Source organism: Oryx dammah, unplaced genomic scaffold (genome assembly GCF_014754425.2).
Source record: "Oryx dammah isolate SB20612 unplaced genomic scaffold, SCBI_Odam_1.1 HiC_scaffold_23, whole genome shotgun sequence".
Classification (NCBI taxonomy): Eukaryota; Metazoa; Chordata; class Mammalia; order Artiodactyla; family Bovidae; genus Oryx; species Oryx dammah.
In genome coordinates this window covers 39,062,395-39,088,679 of record NW_024070207.1, presented here as the reverse complement: position 1 = coordinate 39,088,679, position 26,285 = coordinate 39,062,395, and the positions used below count along the sequence as shown (strand labels likewise).

General features: G+C 38.3%; 1 protein-coding gene and 1 non-coding gene across 2 annotated transcripts in view; both read right to left on the bottom strand.

Annotated features, from left to right (window-relative positions):
• The window catches only part of HPRT1 (hypoxanthine phosphoribosyltransferase 1), a 29,090-nt gene extending 3,926 nt beyond the window's left edge, over window positions 1-25,164 (bottom strand). The window contains exons 1-5 of the mRNA XM_040266190.1: window positions 25,037-25,164; window positions 16,286-16,392; window positions 14,604-14,787; window positions 6,026-6,091; window positions 2,465-2,482 (exon numbers count right to left, since the gene is read on the bottom strand). Coding sequence (XP_040122124.1) covers window positions 2,465-2,482; window positions 6,026-6,091; window positions 14,604-14,787; window positions 16,286-16,392; window positions 25,037-25,063 — 402 coding nt within the window. The 5' untranslated portion in view covers window positions 25,064-25,164. The remainder of the gene's footprint in view (window positions 1-2,464; window positions 2,483-6,025; window positions 6,092-14,603; window positions 14,788-16,285; window positions 16,393-25,036) is intronic.
• Window positions 9,531-9,603, bottom strand: TRNAG-CCC. The gene has a single exon. It is a non-coding gene; the product is annotated as a tRNA-Gly (tRNA).
• Window positions 25,165-26,285: the final 1,121 nt, after the last annotated feature.

Below are 26,285 nucleotides of genomic sequence, written 5' to 3'. Positions count from 1 at the left end.
ATGACAGCTAGTTTAAATATATATGCAAGTATGTACATGCATATTTTATTAGAGAGTTGTGGTGCTGCCCTTCATTATAGGAGATTAGATATTTTTTCATAAATTCAAGATGAGGATGCTTTCCTTCCAACTCTTAGACACGGATGGTTAAAAGACCACACTGAGAAACACTGTTTTATATCATCTTAGAAGTATCCAAGGGACTTCCCTGGTGGTCCAGTGGCTAAGACTCCACATTCCCAATGCAGGGGCCCAGGTTCTATCCCTGGTGAGGGAACTAGCTCCTGCATGCCACAACTTAAGATCCCGCATGCCACCACTAAGACCAGGTGCAGCCAAGTAAATAAAGACTAAAAAAAAGTATCCAAAATATTAGGATTTTACCATATAGAATGACTTTACATGAAAGTGAATTTTAGCTATTTAGTCAAAAGTAGGACATTATTCAAAAGAAACCCATCTCTAATTGGGAAAATATTTCTTCAACCATAACCCTAATGTTCTTTAGTGAAAATATTCTCTGCAGATGGTCTAAAGCAGTGCTCACAAAATGAAGCTGTAAGTCATCAGAAACATCAGGGCTGGGGATTTGTGAAAAATACCGATCTCTGGGCTGCGGTAGACAGACTCTGACTCCCGCTCTCTAGTGGACACGTCGAGAATAATCCCCTGCTCCCTGAGGGTGAGCAGGGCTTGTGAAATGACGGAGTAGTCATTAGGTTGTGTTACACAAAATGGCTGCAGCAGCCTGGAGAGAGATTTGGCTGGTTTTGAAGAAGTCAGCTGCCATGTGAGAGGGCCATGTGCTAGGACATGAGGACAGCCTAGCAAGAAAATGGGGCTCCCAGTCTCGCAACCACAGGAACTCAGTTGTGCCAACAATGGGAATGAATTTGGAAGACAGTACCAGAGTACCATGAACCAGCCTGATGAGACCTGGGGCAGAGGACTCAGCTACCCTGAACTCAGGCCCCTGATCCCTGAACCCTGAGATAATAGTTGTGTGTTGTTTTAAGTGCTTAGTTTGTCGTAATTTCTTAAGTGGCATTACCCTAGACAAAATGAATCAATCTGAAGTGGAATTAGCCTGAATCTGCATTTTAAAAAAGCAACCAGTTCCCAGGGATACTCATGTACACAAACCATTTGGAAAGAGTCTTACTTGTTTATTTTTTTAATCTATAAGCTAAAATCTAAGAACCCTGATAACAATAAAAAAAAATGAATTAGGGGTTGCTGGCGGCTCAGATGGTAAAGAATCCACCTGTAATGCGGGAGGCCTGGATTCAACCCCTGGGTCGGGAGGATCCCCTAGAAAGAGAAATGGCAACCCACTCCAGTATTCTTGCTGGGAGAATCCCCATGGACTGTAGCCCTCCAGGCTCCTCTGCCCATGGGGCTGCAAAGAGGAGGACACAACTGAGCAACTAAGCACATGCTGCTCTTAAGCCTTACATCATTTTACAGAAAAGAGTGAGAATTTATTCTATATAGTACTTCGATGAGTAATTTGGCAATAACAGTAAAATCGAAAATGTACAAATTCTACAACCAAGTCATTACACTTCTAAGTGCCTGCATCCAGAGGGAACTCAAACACATGCACACGGGACATCACAAGGATGCTCTTAGCAATCCTGTTGTAGTAGGAAAATTTGGAGGCAAACTCCCTATTTGTAGGGCAACAAATAGGTTGATTCATACACTGCAATGTTATGATGGATTTTAAGGTCAAGTAACTCTATATGTCTCAACATGAATAACCTCAAAACCAATTCTGAGTGAGAATAACAAGTTGTAAGAGAGAACATATAGAGACTACGGGCTTCCCTGATAGCTCCGTTGGTAAAGAATTCACCTGCAGTGCAGGAGACCCCGGTTTGATTCCTGGGTTGGGAAGATCCCCTGGAGAAGGGATAGGCTACCCACTCCAGTATTCTTGGGCTTCCCTTGTGGCTCAGCTGGTAAAGAATCCACCTGCAATGTGGGAGACCTGGGTTCCATCCCTGGGTCGGGAAGATCCCTGGACAAGGTAAAGGTTACCCAATCCAGTATTCTGGCCTGGAGAATTTCATAGACTATACAGTCCATGGGGTCACAAAGAGTCGGACACAACTGAGTGACTTTCACATGTAAATTATCAAAAGATACGCTTTGTATATGATTATATATATGCAACAGAAGCATAGAAACATGGATGGGAATGATATATGTAACTTTAAAAGAAAGTTTTAAATTCCAAGCCAAAAAGAGAGGGGTAAGATATATACCATAATGTCTCCACTACCCAATTTAACTTAAAAATAAATTACTAAATACTTCTTACGAACAATCTCATTCCCTTATAACACAAGCCCATCATGAAAACTGATGAAAAGGAATTTCTTTCCCTGGGTTACCTTTAGGACTGCGTATACAAAGTTAGAAAATCATAAACACCATATTAAAAATATGTAAAACTTACTTCGACAATCAAGACATTCTGGAAGAAAAAGAGAAATGAAAATCAGTACAATGAATCAGACAGTGTTTCCAATTATAGTTTAAAGTCACATCATAACAAACTCTAAGGATTTCTCCAAATTCTTGTTATAACCTACTTTACTATATCAAACCCTGATTTAAACAAATGGGCCATCTGTTGGGATTTGAAACTCTTTAATATAAAATTTTCACTGCAATGGAATTTTTAAAATAAAATTTGACCCATATGTTCAATTTTTTAAAAGAGTTTCTATTACTTAAACAGAATAATCTCAGGCAAGTTGAAAATTTTCTCTGGGCCTCAGTTTCCCATGTAGAAATATACTAATGTGTATTCCAACTCTAACATTTAAAAACTATAATTTGTACAATAACTCCAAAATCATGCAATTAACTTACCATATGGAATGCTATTAAAACCCCCATTTTCTTGGTAGGCTGAAATTGATCTGCATGTGCTCATATTCTTGGACTAAACTAAAAAAGAAGATACCAATGCTTCCTGCTACCATAAACCCTTATCCCAATTTCTACCTCTTAGAATTTTATAGCTAAAAGAACCCTTAGAGGAAATACTGCCTTAACTGTCTAAGATAGAGAAGAGTCCTATCTATTCTTGGGAATGAGGTAGCATTTCACATACTGATTATAATCAGTCATAAGAAGATTCATGTTATAGTATTTATTTGTAGTCCTCATTTCTCTGTCACATACCTATAGCATCAGGTATGATGTTCTCTATACTTTTCTAAGTCGGTGGTTATCAAGGGAGGTTTGAAAGAAACATTCGAAATTTTTTAAACCTCACCTTATGTAATCTGTAACTTTATAACTGCATGTATTTTATAATATACATAGTACTACAATAGTTCATATACAATACTCTCTTCCTCATATTACAACTAATTTATCTATTCTCAAAAGATACTGTAACCTAAATCTTTAGGAAAATTGAATATACATTTGACCCTTGAACGACAAGGAGGCTAGGGACACCAACCTTCCACACACTTGAAAACCACATATAACTTTTACAGCCGACTGTATCCACAGTTTCTCCATATTCACAGATTCGACCAACTACAGATTGTGTAGTAGTGTAGTACAGATAGAAAAAAATGCGCATATGAGTGGACTCACACAGTTCAAACCCATGTTGTTCAAGGGCCAACTGCAATCAAGTAATGAACCAATAATTGTTTCACCAACCACCATGTGGTTTGCTCAGCATTTTCTCTAGCCCAGCTAGCGCATCTGAAGGATAATATTTTCCCATCAGTAACTTTGGCTCACTGATGTGGCAGTCAGAACCATGGGATGGAGTTAGTTTGAAAACAGCATTGAATTATGAGACAGAGAAACTGGAGTCTAGTCTTGGCTCTAATACTAAGTAGCTGCAAAAGCTTGTCTAAATCATAATCAAAGACTTTTAGTACTATGAGACAGTTTACACAAATCAAAATCTAGAGAGATTAAATATTTGCCACACAAAATTATAGTATCCACAGTATGGTATCATTACTGTTTAAAAATAAAAGAATGAGAATTACAACTATTATTGAGAGTTTATTTTATATCAAATAGCTACCTCTTTACTTAATAAATGAAAAAAAAAGAGGTTCAGAGGTCAAATGATTTGCTTAAAGTTATAAAAATAGTCAAGTAGATAGACTTGAAGAGAGGTTTTCAGGGTTCAAAGCCCATATTCTCAGCTACTAACTAGAAAATAAAAGGGAAAACTACTCAAAGAGACAAACTGAAATAGAAAGTCTAAATAATCCATAATCTTACCCCTAAGAAATAACTTCACCCAACTTCTGCATCTTGATTTTTTCCACAATAAATGAGCTTACTCTAAGTTATTTCAGAAGCAAAGAACTTGTAAGATCACAGAGCTATGCAGTGGGACAGCCACTAGGTAGGAAAGGCAAGGTCAAATGGAATCAGAAAGCTTTGAAGGCTAGGCCCCTTCCAGCACTAAAAACTGATTCTAGGAGTAAGGGCTTCAAATGACTTCTAAATATGGACAAAGCAAGCTGAAAGGGAAGAAGGATATGTCTGGCAGAAAGGGAGAAGAGTCAACAGATTACAATTTCTCCTTTGAAGTTTTCAAAGATGTTGAGGAAGACAACCTTAGTCTGGCATGACTCTGATATGAGGCCATAGAATTTGACACAAGTGTTGTATGTTAAAATTGCCTTACAGATACTCAGTCATGTAAGTAAGCTATAAGCATTAAAATCTAAAAACCAGAGGAAGAAAAGAACTTTGGAGCTAGATAGACCTAAATTTAAATTCAAGTTCTATCATTCGCCAGCTTCCCTGGTAGCTCAGATGGTAAAGATTCTGCCTGCAATGCAGGAGGCCTGGGTTCAATCCCTTGGTTGGGAAGATCCCCTGGAGAAGGGTATGGCAATCCACTCCAGTATTCTTGCTTGGAGAATCCCATGGACAGACCATGGGGTCGCAAAGAGTCAGACATGACTGAGTGACTAACACTTTAACTTTCTTTCCCTCTGCCAGCAGAGTGACTTTGGACAAGTCCTTCAACCTTTCTGAGTCTTAAGTTTCTTGATCTATAAAACGAGAATGATAATATCTACCTCACAGGATTCTTGTGAAACTTTTATAAGTTTATGCCTTTATATCTGGTACTGTGTCTATCAGCAAAAAAAATAAAATAACTGGCAGCTGAAAAAGAAATCATAGCAGTCCCTCATTTATCACAGGTTACTAAAAAATCATTTCAGTGTATCAGAAGAATAATATTCAAACATTTTAATAGCTCTATTATCTCAGCTAAACGTCTATAGTGGAAGATTTCTGATGTATTTAAAACTCTTTTTGTGATTCCTTAAAATAATAGTATATTTAAAGAGTTCGAACTACCAGAAACTGCTGAAAGAGTTCTACACGATTATTATCACTTGACCCTTTTAATTCTCTGAGGTGGTTGCCAGTATAATCCCACCATACATATGGGAGACAGAGAAGTTAAAGAACCTGCCCAAGGTCACGAAGTTAGGAAGCACTGAGTCAAGCATTGAATCGAAGTTCTCCACTTCCAGAACCCACACTTTCAGTCACTACATTATACTGTTTATCCTTTAAGAAACTATGTGTGATCTAGCTTTTAAAAGGAGGCTTTTCCCTTCGTATATTCTTTTGAAGGATCCCAAATTAGATCCCCACAGAAGCATACCAACAGTACTTGGCAACAAGAGATTTGAAGTTTAATGTTGGATTCTGTGGCCTCTTTGCTATATGACCTACCTTAAACGCCTAACTTAGATTGTTTCCAAGGGCTAAATAACTTGTGTTTGAGTACATAAATAACTATCTAAACTGCCTCTTGGTGATGGATTGAAAGCACAGTATGACTTTGGTATGGAGTGTTCTTTTTTTCTCCCTCAAGATACATACCTTTCCATAAGAGGAAGTTTATCTATGAGCTTGCCTCAAGAAATGAGAAAAACATCAAATAAACAACCTAACCTTTCACCTAAGAGAATCAGAAAAAGAACAACAACAAGATACACACCTTTCCAGTTAAAGTTGAGAGATCATCTCCACCAATTACTTTTATTTCGCCTGTTGACTGGTCGTTCTAATTAAAAAAAAAAAGGTATAAATATACATGTATATCCTTCCATATAATACACACACATTTCAAGTTATCAAATGGGAACTAGGAGATTTAAGAAGTTAGCTATCTCATGTCACAGCATTATGATACTCTAAGAATTATGTTTCTAGAAATGAATGACAAAAAATTAAGAAGTTCTAATCGGCCATTACTGATTTGATGCTTTGAAGAGTCCTAAAAATGGGGCACACGCATTTTCGAGTGGGCAATATTACAGCAGCCACCCATCTTCAGTCTTAGTAATTTCTGAACTATGAAAGAATTTATTAGCATGACAGGTGTCTGGTTCTGGCCCTGGACCATTCCCATGAGTCAATCAAACTGTAGAATCTGGTCTATATCACACTCAACTCCAAAGATATGTCCCTCAAAAGTGTAGCTGAGGCCCAGGCCATCTTCAGCACAGTCTGGGAAATCAGGTCTGATCAGTAGTCCTTTAAAGCATACCTCTTAGGCTCCTAGTCTTATGCTATCACAGAATCTAGTAGAAACCATTAAAGGAGTTTCAAAAAGGAACACTCCACACCCACTCTAGCTGGTGATAATGATCACAATTCAGCTCTGCTGGATTCAAGACAGAAAACTACTGACAGAACAGTGAATGAAAGAGCTTAGACTTGCCCTACCAGAGAGCAAACCATACCAAAGTTCTGCCAATTACAATGGTGCTGTACAGCACAGTAATAGACAAAGAGATCAAGGAACAGAATGGAACCCAGAAACAGACCCAGAAATACATGAGGATTTAGTACATGATAAAGTTGGTTATTTCAAGTCAATAAGAAAAAAATGAATTATTCAATAAATGGTGTTTCATCAACTAGAATCCATTTGGGAAAAAAATAATGTATGATCCCTACCTCATAGCATACACAAAAATAAATTCCAGATGGATTACAATCTAAACATAAAAAATAAAGCCATAAGCAGACCAGAAGAAAATGCAGAATATTTTCACATTCTCAACAAAAATTGGAGACAACCAACATGTCTATTAACAGGGAATTATTTAAGTTCATCCACACAGTGTAATACTGTGCAGCTATTAAAAAGAATCTGACAATCTGTACATACTGTCATGAACAACAGTAACTAAAACACCAAGTTGTAGAGCAATGTGCTGCCTATGAAGCCATTTCTGTTCAGCATTTCTAAAAAGCTTATAACTGCAATTACCTCTGAGCAGTGACAAGGGATAAGAAGACTTTCTACTTTTACATGTAGGAATACTTCAGAGACATTTTGGGTTTGGTTCCAGACCATCACGATAACATGAATGTCGCAAAAAACTAAGTCACACAAATTTTTTGGTTTCTCAATGGACATAAAAGTTACATTTACACTGTACTGTAGTCCATGAAGTGTGAAACAGCATTATGTCTGAAAAACAATATACATTACTTAATTTAAAAATACTTTATTGCTAGAAAATGTTATCATTTATATGTGGAATCTTAAAAAATGGTACAAATGAACCTATTTACAAAACAGAAATAGAATCAAAGATGTAGAAAACAAACTTAGGGTTACCAGGGGTAAGGGGGGAGAGGGATACATGGGGAGATTAGGATTGACACATGCATACTACTATATATAAAACAGACAATAAGGACCTACTGTGTGTAGTGCAGGGAACTCCACTCAATACTCTATAATGGCCTCTATGTGAAAAGACTTAAAAAAATGGACATATGCCTATGTGGGGCTTCCCAGGTGGTTCTAGTAATAAAGAACCCGCCTGGTAGACAAGATATGGGTTCAGGAATTTGCCCTGGAGGGCGTGGCAACCCACTCCAGGATTCTCGCTTGGAGAATCCCATGGACAAGGGAGCTTGGCGGGCTACAGGCCATAGGGTCGCAAAGAGTCAGACGCGACTGAAGCGACTTAGCATGCATGCATGCATATGTGTATGTATAACTGATTCACTGCTGTACACCTGAAACTAACACAACACTGTAAATCAACTATATTCCAATAAAAATTCATTTAAAAGAAAATAAAGTAATGACAGCAAACACTGTGGAGGATGCAGACAAACTGGACCATTTATACTTCATGTGAGTGTACAGGCACTCTGGAAATCAGCAGTTTCTTTAAAAATAAAACATGAAACTATGGTACAACCTCCCCCCAAATATATATAAATAAAAATTCTAACCATCATCGGAGCCTTCAGTGAGTCTTAATCTTTTTGTAATGGTAACATCAAAGATCACTAATCACAGATCACCATAACAAATATAATAATAATGAAAGCTTGAACTATTGTGTGAATTACCAAAATGTAATTCACAGATGCAAAGAGTGCAAAAGTGTTGCTGGAAAAATGGCATCAATACACTTGCTTGACACAGAACTGCCCAAAACCTTCAACTTATTTTAAAAAATGCACTATAAAATGAAGCACAATAAAACAAGGTGTGCCTGAATGCTTCTATATACATGTCCATATTTGATGGCAGTGTTATTTTTGAAAAACACAAATGGGCCAACAGAACACAGTGATGCAAACGAATATAAGATACAAAAGTATGACTTCCAACATCAAAAAACCCTTGCATATCACTTCTCATTGCCACCTCTTATTCTAACTTAAAACCTAGAGTTTCAAACACAAAATAGAAAACAAAAAGTGTATAAAACCTGAAGCTTTCAATGAGCACAACAAATCAAGGTAAACAGCGACATCTTCTGTTAAAATTTGGTATTACAGTCCAACTTCAATTGACCCTTTTGTACAGAGGAAAGATCTGAGAACTGAAAAGTATGGAAAGTATGAAATCATGGAAAAAACCCTATGATTCAAAGGCGACGGTAATAGGGAAACAGACAAGAGAACTCCAAGTATGCAAGACACTGCTGATCTGGTAGATCTAAATCTCCATATTCGTGTTTGCCCCAAGGGTTTTAGCTTCTAAGGCTTCTTTGATGAAAACACAAACAACTTTTAAAATGCAGGCTAAAACAGAACATTCTTTTAAGAAAAATGTTACAGTCCACTGTGCTAGAATACAGGTACATGTTCCCAAATCACATACAAATGACAACCATGAATCCATTACCCCACCAGAGGATTTTCCCTCACTCCCTCCATTCCCGTCTAGGTCAAGGTTCCCACTGTCTACCTGCTGCATTTCACTACTGAGTGACTCTCAAGTACTTCAAACTTCATGAGATGATGGCACTGGCATGGGAGAGCCCAATCTGTCCTTAACTCAGAATGTCACTGTCCACTACATAAAATTCCCAGAGAAGCTCTTTGGGTTTACAAATACATACCCTTAGTGTCTGTGTTTCCATTTTATCAAACTTTTTCTTTTTAAAAAATATTTATTTATGTGGCTGTACCAGGTCTTAGCTATGGCATGGGAACTCTTAGTTGCAGCATGTAGGATCTAGTTCCCTGACCAGGGATCGAACCCAGGCCCCCTGCATTGGGAGTACAGAGTCTTAGCCACTGGACCACCAGGGAAATCCCTCCATTTTTAAAAAAATAAAACTTGTGGTTTCATGGGGCCAAACGTGACTACTTCCTTCATGTTCTATGAGTCAGGATGCTTGTATAAAACCTAAGCTGCGCAACAAGGACTACATCAAAGTAAAAATCCACAGGCAAGGATGAGAAAGTACACTTTTGACCTTTCTGTTAGAGTTTCTTTACACTGTGGACAGTACATATCCCCATTCCTGCCAATTTAAACTGAACAAATTCTTTCCCCCATCAGTGTCCAATGGTCTTAGTTCAATAAGCAGGAGAAATGCACAAATCACTTCACTTGCTTTATATATATATATAAATAGGTTTACAGAAGATAAGCTTTAGACCACATCAAAGTGGTACTCTACATTTAAACTTTAACTGTTCTGAAGAAAAAAGCATACCTTAAAGCAATTGACTAAATAAATACATACAGATTGAAAGCTACTGACCTCTTCTTAGAAGAGATACTTTAAGAAACTACTCCAATATTTTCTGCATTTTTCTTTAACAAACTCACTCAAAAAGCCAGCTTCTTACAAATAACAAATCGCTATAAGTAATTTGTACCTTTCATGTATTAAACAGTTGGCCTAATCAAGCTACTAATCAAGTGACCTCCAAGATTAAGACTGAAACTTACAGCTTTATGAATCTTGATTATAATTGAGGAAAAATCCCATAATTGGCAAAATGAATTGTCTTTGCATGCAAAACTGATGAAGAAATAATAGGAAGCCGATATCAGAGGATCCAAGTCAGTTAAAAAGTTTTCCCAAGTAAGACTCTTCTGCACAGAATTAAAGGCCTGGGTTCAAATCAAACGCCTGCATGATCTTGGGTAAGTCACTCAATCCCTCTGCCCCTCATTGTTCTCAAATGTGTTGTTGCTGTTGTTTAGTTGTGTCCAACTCTTTTGCGACCCCATGGACTGTAGCCTGCCAGGCTCCCCTGTCCATGGGATTTCTCAGGCAAGAACACTGGGGTGGGTTGCCGATTCCTTCTCCAGGGGATCTTCCTGATCCAGGCATCAAACCCGTATCTCCTGTGTCGGCGGGTGGATTCTTTACCACTGAGTCATCAGTGAAGCCCTCCCAAATGTACACTAACTCAAACAAGTTTTCTACAAGATTTAAAATCCTAAGAACAATTTCATTTTAAGGTAAGCCATTTAGTCTGAACACATCATAAATCAGGCTAATTTTTCCTTTGATTACGGCCCACAAAAAATTTACTCATCTGACAACTTTCCCTCCTGAGGCTTTCCTCTTTTTTAAAAAAATTATTTATTTTTAATTAGAAGGTAATTCGGAGAAGGCAATGGCACCCTACTCCAGCACTCTTGCCTGGGAAATCCCATGGATGGAGGAGCCTGGTGGGCTGCAGTCCATGGGGTCGCACAGAGTCGGAAACGACTGAAGCAACTTAGCAGCTTAGCAGAAGGTAATTGCTTTACAATGTTGTGTGTGTTTCTGCTGTACATCAACATGAATCAGCCACAGGTATATATGTGTCCCCTCCCTCTTAAACCTCCCTCCCACCTCCCACCCCATCCACTCCTCTGTGTTTTCACAGAACACCTGATTTGAGCTCCCAGCATCACACACCATTTTTCTATATTCCATATGTATGTTAATACATGATACTTGTTTTTCTCTTTCTGACCTACTTCATGCTGTATAACAAGGTCTATATTTATCCACTTCACTAGAACTGACTTTATGGCTGACTAATATTCCATTGTATACATGTACCACAACTTCTTTATCCATTCATCTTGTCGCTGGATATCTAGGTTGCTTGCACATCCTAGCTACTGTAGACGGTGCTGTAATGAACACTGGGGTACATGTATCTTTTAAAATTGTGGTTTTCTCAGAGTATATGCTCTTGGAAAAGGAAACAGCAACCCATTCCAGTATTCATGCCTGGAAAATCTCAGGGACATAGGAGCCTGGTGGGCTACAGCTCATGAGGTTGCAAAAGAGCCGGACATGATTTAGCAACTAAACAACAACAAGCTCAGTAGTGGGATTGCTGGGTCATATGGTAGTTTTAGTACTCGTTTTTAAAGAAATCTCCATATTGTTCTCCATAGTGGCTGTCTCATTTTTTTAAATTAAACTATTCTAGTAAAAAAAAATTACTACAAAATTGAACTCACAATAGAGAAAATACATTTGCACACCTACTGCTTTTTAAAAAAACATCAAAGATCTTTAGTGATGGAAAAGGTCACTGAATATATAACATTTTATTTTTGAAGGATATATATATATATATATATATACACACACATCTTAATACCTCCTGAAATTGACATATGACAGTTGCCAGCAACTTACAGCTATAACTGACAGTGTCTTCTTTCTTAGCAGTACAAAAAGTAGTGGTAAATCTTAAAATCGAGGCTATCTTAGATTTAAACATGGTATCTGGAATCCCTAGGCAATTTCTCAACTAGGCAGTAAGCAAATAAAAATCTGAATAGCTAGTCTAAAAGTATGTAAACTATAATATGTGTGTGTATACACAAAAAATTCTTCAAAATATTAAAATTAAAAGAGGTACTGGAATTTAATTCCTTTATAATTTTTTATGGTTGTATGTTCTTTTACAGGTTTCTTTTAATCAGAAAAATTTACTTTTCATTCCGAAGAAAAACTAGATAGGGTGTGTTAACACTCTTATGGCTGTTCATATATCTGGGAAAATTTAATAGTTCATGGAGCGTTTCTTTAGGATAAGTACAGATCAGTTAATGTTTAATTCACTACTTCAAACTGGTGAAGATCACACTAACATTATTGTTACTGACGCTACAAACAATTTTAAATGCCTATTTTATGATTATATCAAATTGTTTTATAATATGCACATGTAAATATCTTCCAAAACAAGTTGATGAATTATTAAAGAGGGTAGAAATGTTACTTCAAATCAACAAAGTATATATGGTTTCCCTAATTTCTATTGTTTAGTAGTAAATCTACACAAAACATCACATAAAATAGAACAGATAATTTTTTTCTCTATGGGAAAATTTACCTAAATGTTTGCTTTAATTATGTTCAAGATCTCAACACTTTTTATCAGTTGAGGAGTTCAGCTTAACAATCCTCTAAGATCTAAAACTAACAGGAAAAACTAGCAATTCCTTGGTGGTCCAGTGGTCGGGATTCCACACTTCCACTGCTGGGGCACAAGTTCAGTCTCTGATCAGGGAACTAAAATCCTGCATGCTGTGTGGCGTAGCCAAAAAAACAGAATTAAAATGTCAATGTTCCTACTGCTTCAAATTGCTCTATGACTATAAATATACTTAAAAAGAAAATATTAAACTCCCTTCATTTTTTAATGAGCTTTCTTTTCAAAGAAAGAACATTCTGCACAAGTCTCCAGAGTAATGAAGTAGAAGTCATAAAGCAACAAAACTGATTTTTATGTGTATGTGTGTGGGCAGGAGGATTCTTAAGAAGATCAAAAACAGAAATCATGCCCTGGACTGTGAGCCTCTAAGCAATAGCATATTAAAGTCAGTTATATTGACTAGAATTAAATCTCAGTGTAAATCAGCAAAACAACTTCTGTTAAGTAAAAATCCAAATTTTGCATTTAAGCAAGTCTTTAATTCAAGCAAGATTTTGACAAGTTAAAAGGAGTTTATAATTACAAAGTAATGTCATGATATATAAGCACAAAGATTTTTAACAGGATAGGGAAACTGTCTATGATGATACTTAAATAGTTGTCCAATCACCAGCAGGACTGATAAAAATGGGGGAAAGGTCAAAGACTTGGGTCAAATAGATGATTAACGAAAAGAAAGGAGGCTGAAAGTTAAATGTACATAAGCAGTCCTTATTTCCAAATGGAAGTGTAAACATAATGCAAGTTTCTACAAAGATGCCCTACAATACTGATTTATGAAACAGGAAAAGATCAGACATTCATTCTAATCCTTGAAGAAGCTAGGGAAAAAATCTATTATTTAAGGAAAATAGTAACTCTCAGAACTTACAATGCCAACATGCAACCAGATAAAAGGCAACAGTATGAAGTAATAAAAATCAAACATATGGTTGATGAAATTCACGTGAAAAGATGACATGGATTTTGGTTCACCCCACAAGCATCAATAATGCTTACTCTGTCAATATTCTGAAGCATTTGAGACTGTGTGACACAGATAGAGTGACTGTGACTCAAAGGTGGTTTCTTCAATGTGCTAATGCTCGCACTCCAACACGCTTTCTAAGGGACAACTGCTAACCCTCCTTATTACTTAAAACTAACTCCAAATGCCTAGGACTCCCCTGCAAGTCAATCTAGCGCCAGAGAGGATATCTGCCGCCAGTAAATAGAAGATCCCCTAAGTCCCAAGAGCAATTCCTCAAAGGGGTTTTAAAAATCCAGAAAACCGAAACTAGATCAAAAAAAACTTTAAAATAAATATAGGCTTTGGGGGAGAATGGATACATGTATATGTATGGCCGAGTCCCTTCACTGTTCAGCTAAAACTACCACAACATTGTTAATGGGCTATATCCTAATACAAAATATAAAGTTAAAAGTTTGAAAAAAACTAAAATAAATACTGGTGACTGTATAAGGCAACTAGTTTGAAAAAGACAATATTCACTTGGATATAAAGTACTAGGGAATATATTAGAAAAGCTCAGTACCATGTAAAATGAACATTTAAGTATAGTTTGAAGAGCTTCAAAACATATAGGAAAACCTACAGCTGCCATGGGTTTTTTTGGTTTTGTTTTTATTTCAGCAAAACATAATGCTTCACAATAAATTCATGTTAATCTGAATTTTAGAATCCATGTAGTTTTGTTTTTATTTATTAATATAGATCAATTTTGATTCTTGTATAAGATTTATAAACAAAAGGAATTTATGCACGATCAGTTAAAGCTGATACATATAGGATGCATATAATAAAAATGCCATGTTTATTTTAAACATGTATGAAATATACTTACACAGTAGCTCTTCAGTCTGATAAAATCTACAGTCATAGGAATGGATCTGTCACTATTTCTGTTCAGTGCTTTGATGTAATCCAACAGGTCGGCAAAGAACTTATAGCCCCCCTTGAGCACACAGAGGGCCACAATGTGATGGCCACCCATCTCCTTCATCACATCTCGAGCCAGTCGTTCGGTCCTACAGAAATTAAAATCAATAATTTAATAGAAATTAAATTATATTATTTAAAACAAAATTTAAACTTTATGGGAATTCCCTGGCAGTCCAGGGGTTAGGACTCCATGTTTTCACTGATGAGGGTCTGGATTTGATCCCTGGTAAGGGAACTTAGAGTCTGCAAGCCAAAGGGAATGGACAAACATTTGAAAAAAAAAAAAGGAGGTTCAAGTCAGTAAACCTATGGCTGATTCATGTTGATGTATGGCAGAAATCAACACAACATTGTAAAGCAATTAAAAGAAAAAAAAATAAGTTCAAAAAAATGAATAAATAAATAAAATCAACGCATTACAAATGTAGAAAAAAGGATTAAGCTTCCACAAAACACTTTCTCTCCCCCCATGAAGTCTATCTGTGCTCATAAAGCAAAGGAAAAAATTCCAAAAACCTTCAAAATCCATGTGTCCTATAACATCTATCATGAAAAAATTTTTAAAGCAAATTAAAATAAGATACAATTTTCACCTATTAAACTGGCAAATTCTGATAATACAATATTAGAAGAGATGGTGAGGAAAACAGCACTCTCATATACCATTGGGAGTATAAATTAATGTAACTTTCTGGAGGATACTTTGACAGTATCAAAACATTCAATAAACACCTTCCCCTTGGCCCAAAATTTCCCCATGGATAAAGTTAATTGCCCAAATATCTGTAAAAGGTTGTTCCCTTCTAGTATGATCTGTAAAAGCAAAATAATGGAGACATCATGCATCCATCAATAAGGAACTGGTTATATCAATTATGGTACAGCCAGAAAGTGGAATGCCATGCAACCTTTAAATATATTTTAAAGGTTGAGACAGCACCAGATGTACTAATCTGAAAAAATGTCCGATAAATTGTAGATCTATACAACAGCAATATTCATGTGTTAAAATATATGGTATACATACATAGGCAGTGAGTAGGGAAGAAATGTGTACAGGAGACCGAGAGAACTTTACTCTTCATGTTTAAGCGTCTAGAGTCAGAATATTTTAGAATATAGTTATAATAATATTATAATCTTAGAATAAAAAAGAACAGCCAGAGACACAAGACAAGCATTTAAATAAAGTGAAGTTTTTCACTAAAATTCATTTCACAGAAAATTTTCAAGCTAGTGTGCATAATAATATGACCTTGCCTCCCCATGATTGAGCCCCACTCCATTACCCTGTTCAGGGTTGAGAAATCAAAGACTCTGTGACTAAAGTTCATTCTTCCAGTTTCCCTTCAATATTTACTTTATTCTTCTCCATACAGATTCCTGGTATACCATGACTTATACTGGGTAATTCATAAGTTCTCCTCCCCTCCCTTTTTTGTCAAGAGGGCTTCTAAAATAGAAAGCATCAATTATGTGAAAAGCTGGCCTAGTGTATGTTCAAATATCAACTACTTAAAACAGCTGCTGACACTAGAAATCAATATAAGAAAAGACAAAATTCCAACTTGAGATCATACTAACCTGTCCATGATTAGTCCATGAGGAATGAACACCCTTTCCAAATCCTTAGCATAATGATTGGGTATACAGAATAAATCTAGGTCATAACCTGGTTCATCATCGCTAATCTGAAAAAGAAATACAGCTGTGTTAATGAGAGCATTTCAGGATACAAACACTTGATTGGATTTAGATGTTTAAAAACCTTAGCCTATCACAGAAATTTAGATATTATGAGATATCTTGTGTGTGTTAAGTCGCTTCAGTTGTTTCCAACTCTGTGACCCTATGGACTGTGGCCAAGAACTTTCTGTAACTTCATAGGTATAATGAATCGTAGTTATAGAAGAAATCAACCACATGTTTCAGAGATGAACAGTTAAGATTACAGAAGTCGAGTGACATGAAAATTTCTTTAGTTCAGCAGAGAAGAAAAACTAAATAGCTAAGACAAATATGGCAAAATCTTGATAATATTATAAACATAGGTGATAAGTATATGGAGATCAATTATACTTTTAATATGCTCTCCACTTTTGCATGTTTGAAAATTTAGTAAAAAATGTTTAATACACTGTAGTCCAACAAGTTAAAATATCACAGTGAACAAGAAAAATTGATGTTCCCTAACTCAAATCAAAATAGTCTCATCTCACAGTAGGGGAAAAAAAACCCACCAAAGAAGCTAAGTGATTCCTTAAAAACCCACGCTTATATAAGTCTGAGATTGTTATAATCAACTCATGAGGAGCCTTCATACTAGACACTCTAAGATTGTTTGAGTAGGACCACATATTGGTCATCTTGGTATGTCCAGGTCCTGGAAAATAAAATATTAATAACACTGAGGACGTGGTTCCTGTGGTGGTAAAATATACTATGACTACAGCTTTCTAAATTTTATATATGAACCTATACACACAGAGGACTTCCCAGGTAGTGCTAGTGGTAAAAAACCTGTCTGTCAATGTAGGAGATGTAAGAGACACCGGTTCGATCCCTGGGTCAGGAAGATCCTCTAGAGGAGGAAATGGCAATCCATTCCAGTATTCTTGCCTGGAGAATCCCATGGACATAGGAGCCTGGCGGGCTACAGTCCATAGGGTCACACAGAGTCAGACACAACTGAATTGATTTAGCATGCATACACTCAGAAAAACTATAATAAAATCACAAAAACCTTTATCTTGGGGAGTAGAGTTATAGTGATTTTATTTAGCTATATATTTCAAATTGTCTTCGATGAGTATATATTGCTTTTTACAAATTCAAGTCCTCATTAATTAGTTGTGGTAGTATGTCTTTTCATATATAATATGAAAAGCATAGGGAAATTTTCTAAGATATATTAAAACCAAATCTATAAATAAAAAATTATAATAGAAATAAAAGGAAGACAAGAAAAAAAAGAAAGGTTGGTATGCAAGAATATACCAAACAATGGTCAACTGTAAGAACTGGGGACCTGCCACTATCTGCACATTAATCTTGATTGGGTTTTTTTTATTGTCAATTTCACTTTTAAAAAAATTATAGTTTCTCTATAATTTCTATTTGGCGTTATATTTAAAACTTCAGCACCTGGCCAGTTAGCTCAATTGGTTAGAGTGGTGCTAATACAGTTTATTCCAAAGACACCAGCCAGAATTATAATATTTTGTTTCACATTTTATTCAAAATGGAATATCTTCCAAATCACATTCCAGAAGCTGATGACATGAACTTTGGCAGTTGGCAAGAAATATTGGTCAAACCATAATTCAATCTTGCCAAGTCAGTTATTATCTATTGAGCATCTCCTGCTCTAGTCAGCACTGTATTAGGTGCTTAAGGACAAGTAGCTTGGTCTTCAATAAATTTAAAAAATACATATTTAAGATGCATCTATTATCCACAGAATTGCTAATTATATTTTAAGAAATTTGAAGTTCATGTCTTTCCTTCAGTCCCCAGAGCTCTGAGTTTTCCAGACTCTGGTGGAGTTTCAACTGCTGTCAGACTGGTAGTAGCTCCATGCCCCTTCCATCTGGTGCTGTGGCCAGGAGGCTGCTGGTCATTTGGGCAGGTGGATCGGGACATGTCCACGGGCAAGGTCCAGCAGCATGCAGAGCACAAGCACTCGCTGGGCACGCAGTCTGAAGTCAATATTGGTTTGTTTTAAAAACAAACATGTATTACTTTCATACGCAGGGGGGAAAATCCTATTTTGGGTATGGGAGAAAGATTAGGCCAGATCCTCTAGGGTGAAGTACTAATGTTATCTACTCAGCATTCACATCAGGCTTATTTCAGAAGACATTACTACAAAAAGAATGGGAATGGGACATCTGTGACACCTCCAGGAGTATTTTAAGTATTATTTTTATAATGCTTCATAACAAGCAAGGTATTGCTTTTCTAAATTTTATAAACTGAAATCTAATGAAAGTTTTGGGGAAAAGAGAGGTAGACCTTGCTAGATCCTATGAGAGGATAAACATTCATGTCAGGCTTGTCAGACTAGATCTGTTATTACCTGACAAGAATGAAAATGTACCATTTCAGAGTGCTTTAAAATCAAGATCCAGAGCACCAAAATGGCTTCCCTTCCTCCCAGTTACTCACTGCTGGGTCACAAGCATAAACCAGGACCTACCCAGTACTCTGAAACACGCAACACTTTCACAGAAGACTACTGCTTCTGTGAAAATGGCTCAATATCTGGCTATGGGTTTTGCATGCATCCTAAGAACTTCAAGAGTTTTGTTTGTCTCCATCAAAGCTAATGAGAATTCTGCCCAGAGTTCATCCCAGACACGCAGTCTAACACAGACAGATCAGCAGGGATATACCCCCAAATAGGAATTCTCTCTGTCAACATGCTGAATTCATTTCCACCTCAGGGAATTCCCTGGCAGTCCAGTGGTTAGGACTCCACGCTTTCACTGCTGAGTGCCCGGATTCGATCCCTGGTCAAGGAACTAAGATCTCTCCAGCTGCGTGGCATGGCCAAAAAATGAAATTTTTCAACAAATGTTTTCCAATTCAAAGGTTTTATTTTCAATCAGTACTATTCTATTTATATATCACATTCAGTGTAAAAGGGTTGATTTGCTATTTGAAACATTAAAAAAAATACATCAATATAACTCTTTCCAAAAGGCAAAAACAAAATTCATAAAATCTGCATCACTTGAGGTACTTTAGACACAAATTCACAACTTTGTTCTAATTCACTATAAATATATGGGGTTGCCATTTCCTCCTCCAGGAGATCTTCCCAACCCAGGGATAGAACTAGTGTTTCTTGCATTTCCTGCACTGGCAGGTGGATTTTTTTTACCACTCAGCCACCTGGGAATCTCAATATTAATTGATTCATATCTGATATGAATTAACCCCATCTAATATGGATTAGGTAACAAGCCAGTGGGTACTTTCATAGGAAGGGATCATAATATATTTAATTAAATAAAAATGCATTCAGCATCCACCTTGATTACAGCACTATGCCACAGATTTTGTAAGGATACAAAGATGATTATAAATTGAGAGACTTCAAAGAGTTTATAATCTAATGGAAAAGACATATATATATATATATATATATATATATATATATATATATACGACTAACTATACAGCCCATTAAAGCTTATAATCTGTACCATATCTAATTCCACAAGCCCACAAATGTGTGATTGTCAAAAGTGCTTATACACACTAAAGATAAATGGAACTCAAGGTCACCTAGCACCAATGACTACTTCCTAAAGAAATATTAAGCTTAAAGTATATGATAAAGTATTATATTCTGTTGCCTAAGTTGCAAATTGAGTAAATTAGACTGGCATGTCTCTGGCACTGAATTAGCACAGCCTTCTAAATCAATTAGGTGACAGAAATGCCCAACTTTGTATATCAGTATAAATTACGTGTTATTATTTGTAGCTTGGTGTTGTGTGTCTAAGGACAGTGGTTACTACCAACACTTCCTAAAAGAACTGTATTAGTCTGCTGTAACAAAAAATCATAGACTGGGTGGCTTAAACAACAGTAACATAAACTTATTTCTCACTGTTCTGGAGGCTGTGAAGTCCAAGGTCAAGGTATCAGCAAAGTAGGCTCCATTATGAGGCCTCTTCTGGCTTGTAGGCAGCTATCTTCTCCTGACTATGTGTGTGTTGGGGGTGGTGCAGGGCTGGGAACTCTGGTGTCTTTCTTCAAAGACCAAGGCCCCACCCTCACGACCTTATCTAATCCTAATTACCTTCCCAAGGCCCCATCTCCACATACCACTGCTTGGGGGCGCCGGGGCGCCCCGGGCTAAAGCTTCAACATGTGAACTTAAAATGACTCAAGCTCACCAAGAAGCTTCTGGATGGCTTTGGGAAGGGCCCAACCCCAAAATATTTAGGGGAGAACTCTGGAGGGGCTGGAAGTGGTAAACAAATGAAAATGTGGTTTCTCTGCAGATACACCTTTCCTACTATGATTCCCAGTTCAGCCAGAAATGGCCAAAAGATAGGTTATTAATAGCTCTGAGACACTTACCATTTACTCAGTTTGGAAATCTGACTGCATCTCCTCAGAGCTTTAGAAGGTAGCTTTCAAATTCTAACTTATCTATAATAAACTTGTTAATGGTAAAATCTACAAGGCACTTTTATTAATATGAAAGAGTACTGAAAAATGCAACATTACTATATATCTTTTGTTTAGGACCAAAGCCAATCTTTTACTATCATAAATTATCAAAATTATTTTATTTTCCAGTAAAACTGGAGCCACGAATTCTTATTATATGTGTCACATCTATAATAATGGTCTTCATACATGAAAAATGTTGTTGTTTGTACATAAGATGTCTAATTACAAAGATATATTATCTAAAATAACAGTAAGCAAGGAAATTAACTAGAACTAAGATAACACATGCAACATCAATTCATCATCTGTGAGCTGGATGTCTTAGGTCTTTTTGTGATCCAAAAATGACAATGTTTATGGGTCTAAACGAGACTAAATGGAAGGGAGGAAGTGAGTTTTAAAATGTGAATTTAAAGGTGTATAGTAATAGATAAAATACATTTTATTTTATTCTTAGGAACCAACAATACAGGCTTCCCAGGTGGCAATAGTGGTAAAGAACCTGCCTGCCAAGGCAGGAGACGTAAGAGACAGGAGTTCAGTCTCTTGAGTCAGGAAGATGCCCTGAAAGAGGAAATGGCTACCCACTGCAGTACTTTTGCCTGCAGAATCCCATGGACAGAGGAGCCTGGCGGGCTACAGTCCACAGGGTTGCAAAGAGTTGGACACGACTGAAGCAACTTAGCACACACACAAAAACAATAATTCCAAGCTTCCAGAATGAGCAGAAATGACCAGGTGGCATATTTTTACCTTTGATATTCAGACACTTCCAAACTCTCAAAAAACACCAAAGCAGATATGTCATACCCTTGGGATAATTTGTGATAACTCAGGGTATCTTAAGACCAAAATTATGAACTATTGATGCATTTATTCCTAAATGTGAAAATAGTTTAAGCTCATTTTCCAATTTTATATTAGCCTTACAAATAAATTACATATATCACTTGCTTGCCCTCCCTTCTAATAGGTAAAGAATTAAAAGCGTTACAAGAATCTAAGGCTCACAAGAATTAAAATCAGCATTCTATTCAACTCAGGAATAAATTATTACCTGCTTCTATGTAAGCGGGCCCATAACTACTATCCAAATGTACAAGGACATGCATTTAGCCAACATTATCATCTTTCCTTTCCAGTGTGCACAGTAGAATAATAGGCATGTTAACTCTGGGCGAAATATATGCCTATCAATTATCAGAAGCACAGTGCTGAAGACAGCAGTTCACAGCAATTTAAAATGTCTGTCTGAATTCTTATTTGAGGCAAATATTTCTAAATATCAGACATTTGGCAGCCACTGGTAGGAAAATAACAGTCTTGATATTAACAATGGTGGCTGACAATTTGACAGCATATAAATCTTAGTGATGCATAGAAGATACAATCACAGAGGAAGAGGACACTAGCACATCTGCCATCTTTAGCATCTCTTCACACTGGGGGTAAAAATGACACGGCCTAACTACTGCCCAGTGAACTACAGAAAGCGAAAAGAACTCCAAGACCCTTCTTCCCTGTTGATCTGGTTGGTCCTTTTGTCTTTTTCCCACCTCTTGCCTACAGACTTTCTGTGACACCTAGATATAAAAAATGGACGGAAAAAGTTAAGATGACTCTGTAGGATGCATGTCGCATTGATTAATCAATTTGTAGAATGAAACTGCCAAATTCAACTACTCCATTTCTCAGCGGTCACCAAGGATAATTTTGGTCGACACTGTCAGCCTCAACCCTGTTGATAAATGTTGTGGACCCCCCAAAAGCACTATTTTATCAATTCTGTGAAAATCTAGCAGGGTAAGATTTAAGCCCAGTTCATAGGGATTACATTTCTAGCACTGCTGCTGTTAAGTCGCTTCAGTCGTGTCCGACTCTGTGCGACCCCATAGACGGCAGCCCACCAGGCTCCGCCGTCCCTGGGATTCTCCAGGCAAGAACACTGGAGTGGGTTGCCATTTCCTTCTCCAGTGCATGAAAATGAAAAGTGACAGTGAAGTCGCTCAGTTGTGTCCGACCCTCAGGGACCCCATGGACTGCAGCCTTCCAGGCTCCTCCGTCCATGGGATTTTACTGAAGTGGGCCATCCTGAAATGTAGAAGATATTTTATCCACATAATGTATTTCTGATGCTTCATAATAACCTGAAAAAATTCAGAAGCTTGTTCTTTGTTCAAGTGTGTTTAGAGACATAGTTAGAAGTAGCATGGGTCTTATCAGGCAGATCTGGGGGTCAATTTCATCTGATTGATATTGGGTAAGTTATTTCATCCATCTATGCCTCCAAGGTCATACTAGTATTTATCTACCTCCCTCAACCTTCCTCGGAATATCTATTATGTATTCTTAGGGCATTTATATTAGATAATGTTGTAAAATATTTACCTCAATGCCTAAGACATAGTATGTACTAAATAAACACCTACTACTGTCAGTTTGAACTTAAAAGTGGAGAGGTTAAGAGCAGACTCTGGGGCCAGATAGCTTAGATTCAAATTCTAGTATTGATGGATCATCTTGGGAAAGTTACTTAACCTCTCTGAGCCAGGTAAATTTTTTAAATAAACATCAAACCAATTAATATGTATAAAAGGCTTAGTAACCAGCACACAGCAAGCACTATTTAAGTGTTTGTCATTGCTAACATGGAGACAATTTCTGGGAAGGAAATAAAAAAGGGAACAGGAATTTGCAAACCAAAAACACAACGAATATCTTGGTGTTCAAACAAAACTAACAGCCAGTTATAGCAAAAATAATTCACTGTATGCTGGGGCAAGCATTGGACCCCAAAACTTAAAACCAATCATCCTCTTCAGCAACTGAACAAAAATAGCTGAGTATCTACTATTAGCATCACGTTTAAGCACATGGGCGCTTGATAGAGACCTAGGTTTGAGTCTGAGCTCCTTTCAATAAGTTCAAAGATTTAGAGCCTAAAAGGATTCAAGGATTCCATATGTAAAATGTAAACCATACTGTAAAATGATAACCATACTTCTGTTACAGGGTTGTTTTGAGGACTAAATAGGGATAGGCAGGTAATGACAATGATAAATAGGATCCCAGGGCAGACTCCATTAAGAGTACTGCTCTTTAAGTCACAAGGCCTAATATGAAATAGAATCCTTTCTTTTTTAGGGCTCAATGGTTTATTTAATTTACTCCTCTAACAGAAAATTAATGAGAATTTCTTACGTGCAAGGCACTGTGATTCCTGCCCTTGTGGGAGAGACAATCAACAGGTAATACGGTAACTGTTAAAATAATAATAATAGTAATAATGCAGGCTAAGGCATTTAACTATTGAGAGAGGGTTGGCTCTTTTAGCCAGATCAGAAGGGGAGAGCAAGGGGAGGGAGCAGCTTGGCTTCTTGGAGAAACAAGAACCAATGAGGTTGGAGACAGGATACCAGAGACGGATTATGGTACCAATGTCCTTGATGCTAAGGACCAGATTCGCATTTTTTTTGTCCCCTGAGACATCAAAGAGCAACGGATTGGGATTCAAGCATATCTGATTACGAGGCCTGGCTTACCTCTGGGCTGTGGGAAAATTACCTAATATCAGTTAACTATTTTCTACGCGTGTAGGCATGGTTACGGCTGCCAAGGCTGCCGCGAGGATGCAATGAAGCAATGCGCATTCCCACAAATATTCATCATAGTGTTTGCAGAACTAAGTGAAAATACCAGTCCCCGCATGCCTCCCATGTGGTCGTTTCCATGCCCTGGGGCCCTCTCCGGAGCTGCCCTGAGGACCTCACTCTCACACGCCAAACCTACAGAGAAGAGCCTCTCCTAAGAAAGCCCCCACCCTCATCGCGCCCGGTCATTCCCGAACTGGCCCACAGCCCCTCCCCACAGCACGCTCGCCAGCGGCACATGTCAACCAAAACGCCATTTCCACCCTCTCCTCCCACACGCAACCCTCTTTCCCGGGGCTCTCCGGAGGCGGCCACCCCAACCTCGCCGTTCCGTCACCCCAACGCCCCGGCGTGACAAGCGGCCGAACCCAGGAAGATGCGGCCGCCCCCCTTCCCGCGACCCCGGGCCAGCCGAACCCAAGCCCGCACTGCGACCCCGCGGCTCGGGGGGCCGGCGGCCGCCGCCACGGGCCTCGCGGGCCAAGCTGCTCACCACCACGCTGGGGCTGCGGGCCGCCATAACGGAGCCAGCTGGTGCGCGGGCTGAAGGCAGTCTGAGGAGGAGGAAGCCGCCCAGCAGGCGGAGCACGCGGTGGGTGGTGCCGCGCGGGAAAGCCAAGAGGTCTGCAGGAGCGCTCTCCACCGTCGCTCAAAGCTCCCGAGCAACAGGCCCCGCCCCGCCCCGCCCCGCCCCGGGCCGCCCGCGCGCTCCCCGCGCGCCGCCGGGGGCGCCTGCGGGTCTCCACGCTCCGGTGGTGGCCGTGGGAATTTTCTTCCCAAGGAAGCGGAGAGTCGTCCGCAACCTCTCTTTTGCTTTCCCTCAGTCTCTGTCCAGGCGGCCCCCAAATTCCCAGACCTGCCGCCGCCCTCCTTTCCTCCCAGTGGCCCTAAATCGGGCGCAGACTCTTCAGGTTTCTGTCACCAGCGCCCCTTTCCCAAGACCTTGCACTGCATTGCGGCTTCCATTTTCCTGACTCGTGGCCCAATTCTAACAAAAATCTGGGTGTAAGAGTTGAGACCTTAACTCAAAGAAGAAAATATTAAGAAGAGGTGGCAAGAATACACAGACGAACTGTACAAAAAAGATCTTCACGACCCAGATAATCACGATGGTGTGATCACTCACCTAGAGCCAGACATCCTGGAATGTGAAGTCAAGTGGGCCTTAGAAAGCATCACTACGAACAAAGCTAGTGGAGGTGATGGAATTCCAGTTGAGCTATTTCAAATCCTGAAAGATGATGCTGTGAAAGTGCTGCACTCAGTATGCCAACAAATTTGGAAAACAGCAGTGGTCACAGGACTGGAAAAGGTCAGTTTTCATTCCAATCTCAAAAAAAGGCAATGCCAAAGAATGCTCAAACTACCGCACAATTGCAATCGTCTCACACGCTAGTAAAGTAATGCTCAAAATTCTCCAAGCCGGGCTTCAGCAATACGTGAACCGTGAACTTCCTGATGTTCAAGCTGGTTTTAGAAAAGGCAGAGGAACCAGAGATCAAATTCCCACCATCCGCTGGATCATGGAAAAAGCAAGAGAGTTCCAGAAAAACATCTATTTCTCCTATATTGACTATGCCAAAGCCTTTGACTGTGTGGATCACAATAAACTGGAAAATTCTGAGAAAGATGGGAATACCAGACCACCTGACCTGCCTCTTGAGAAATCTGTATGCAGGTCAGGAAGCAAGTTAGAACTGGACATGGAACAACAGACTGGTTCCAAATAGGAAAAGGAGTAC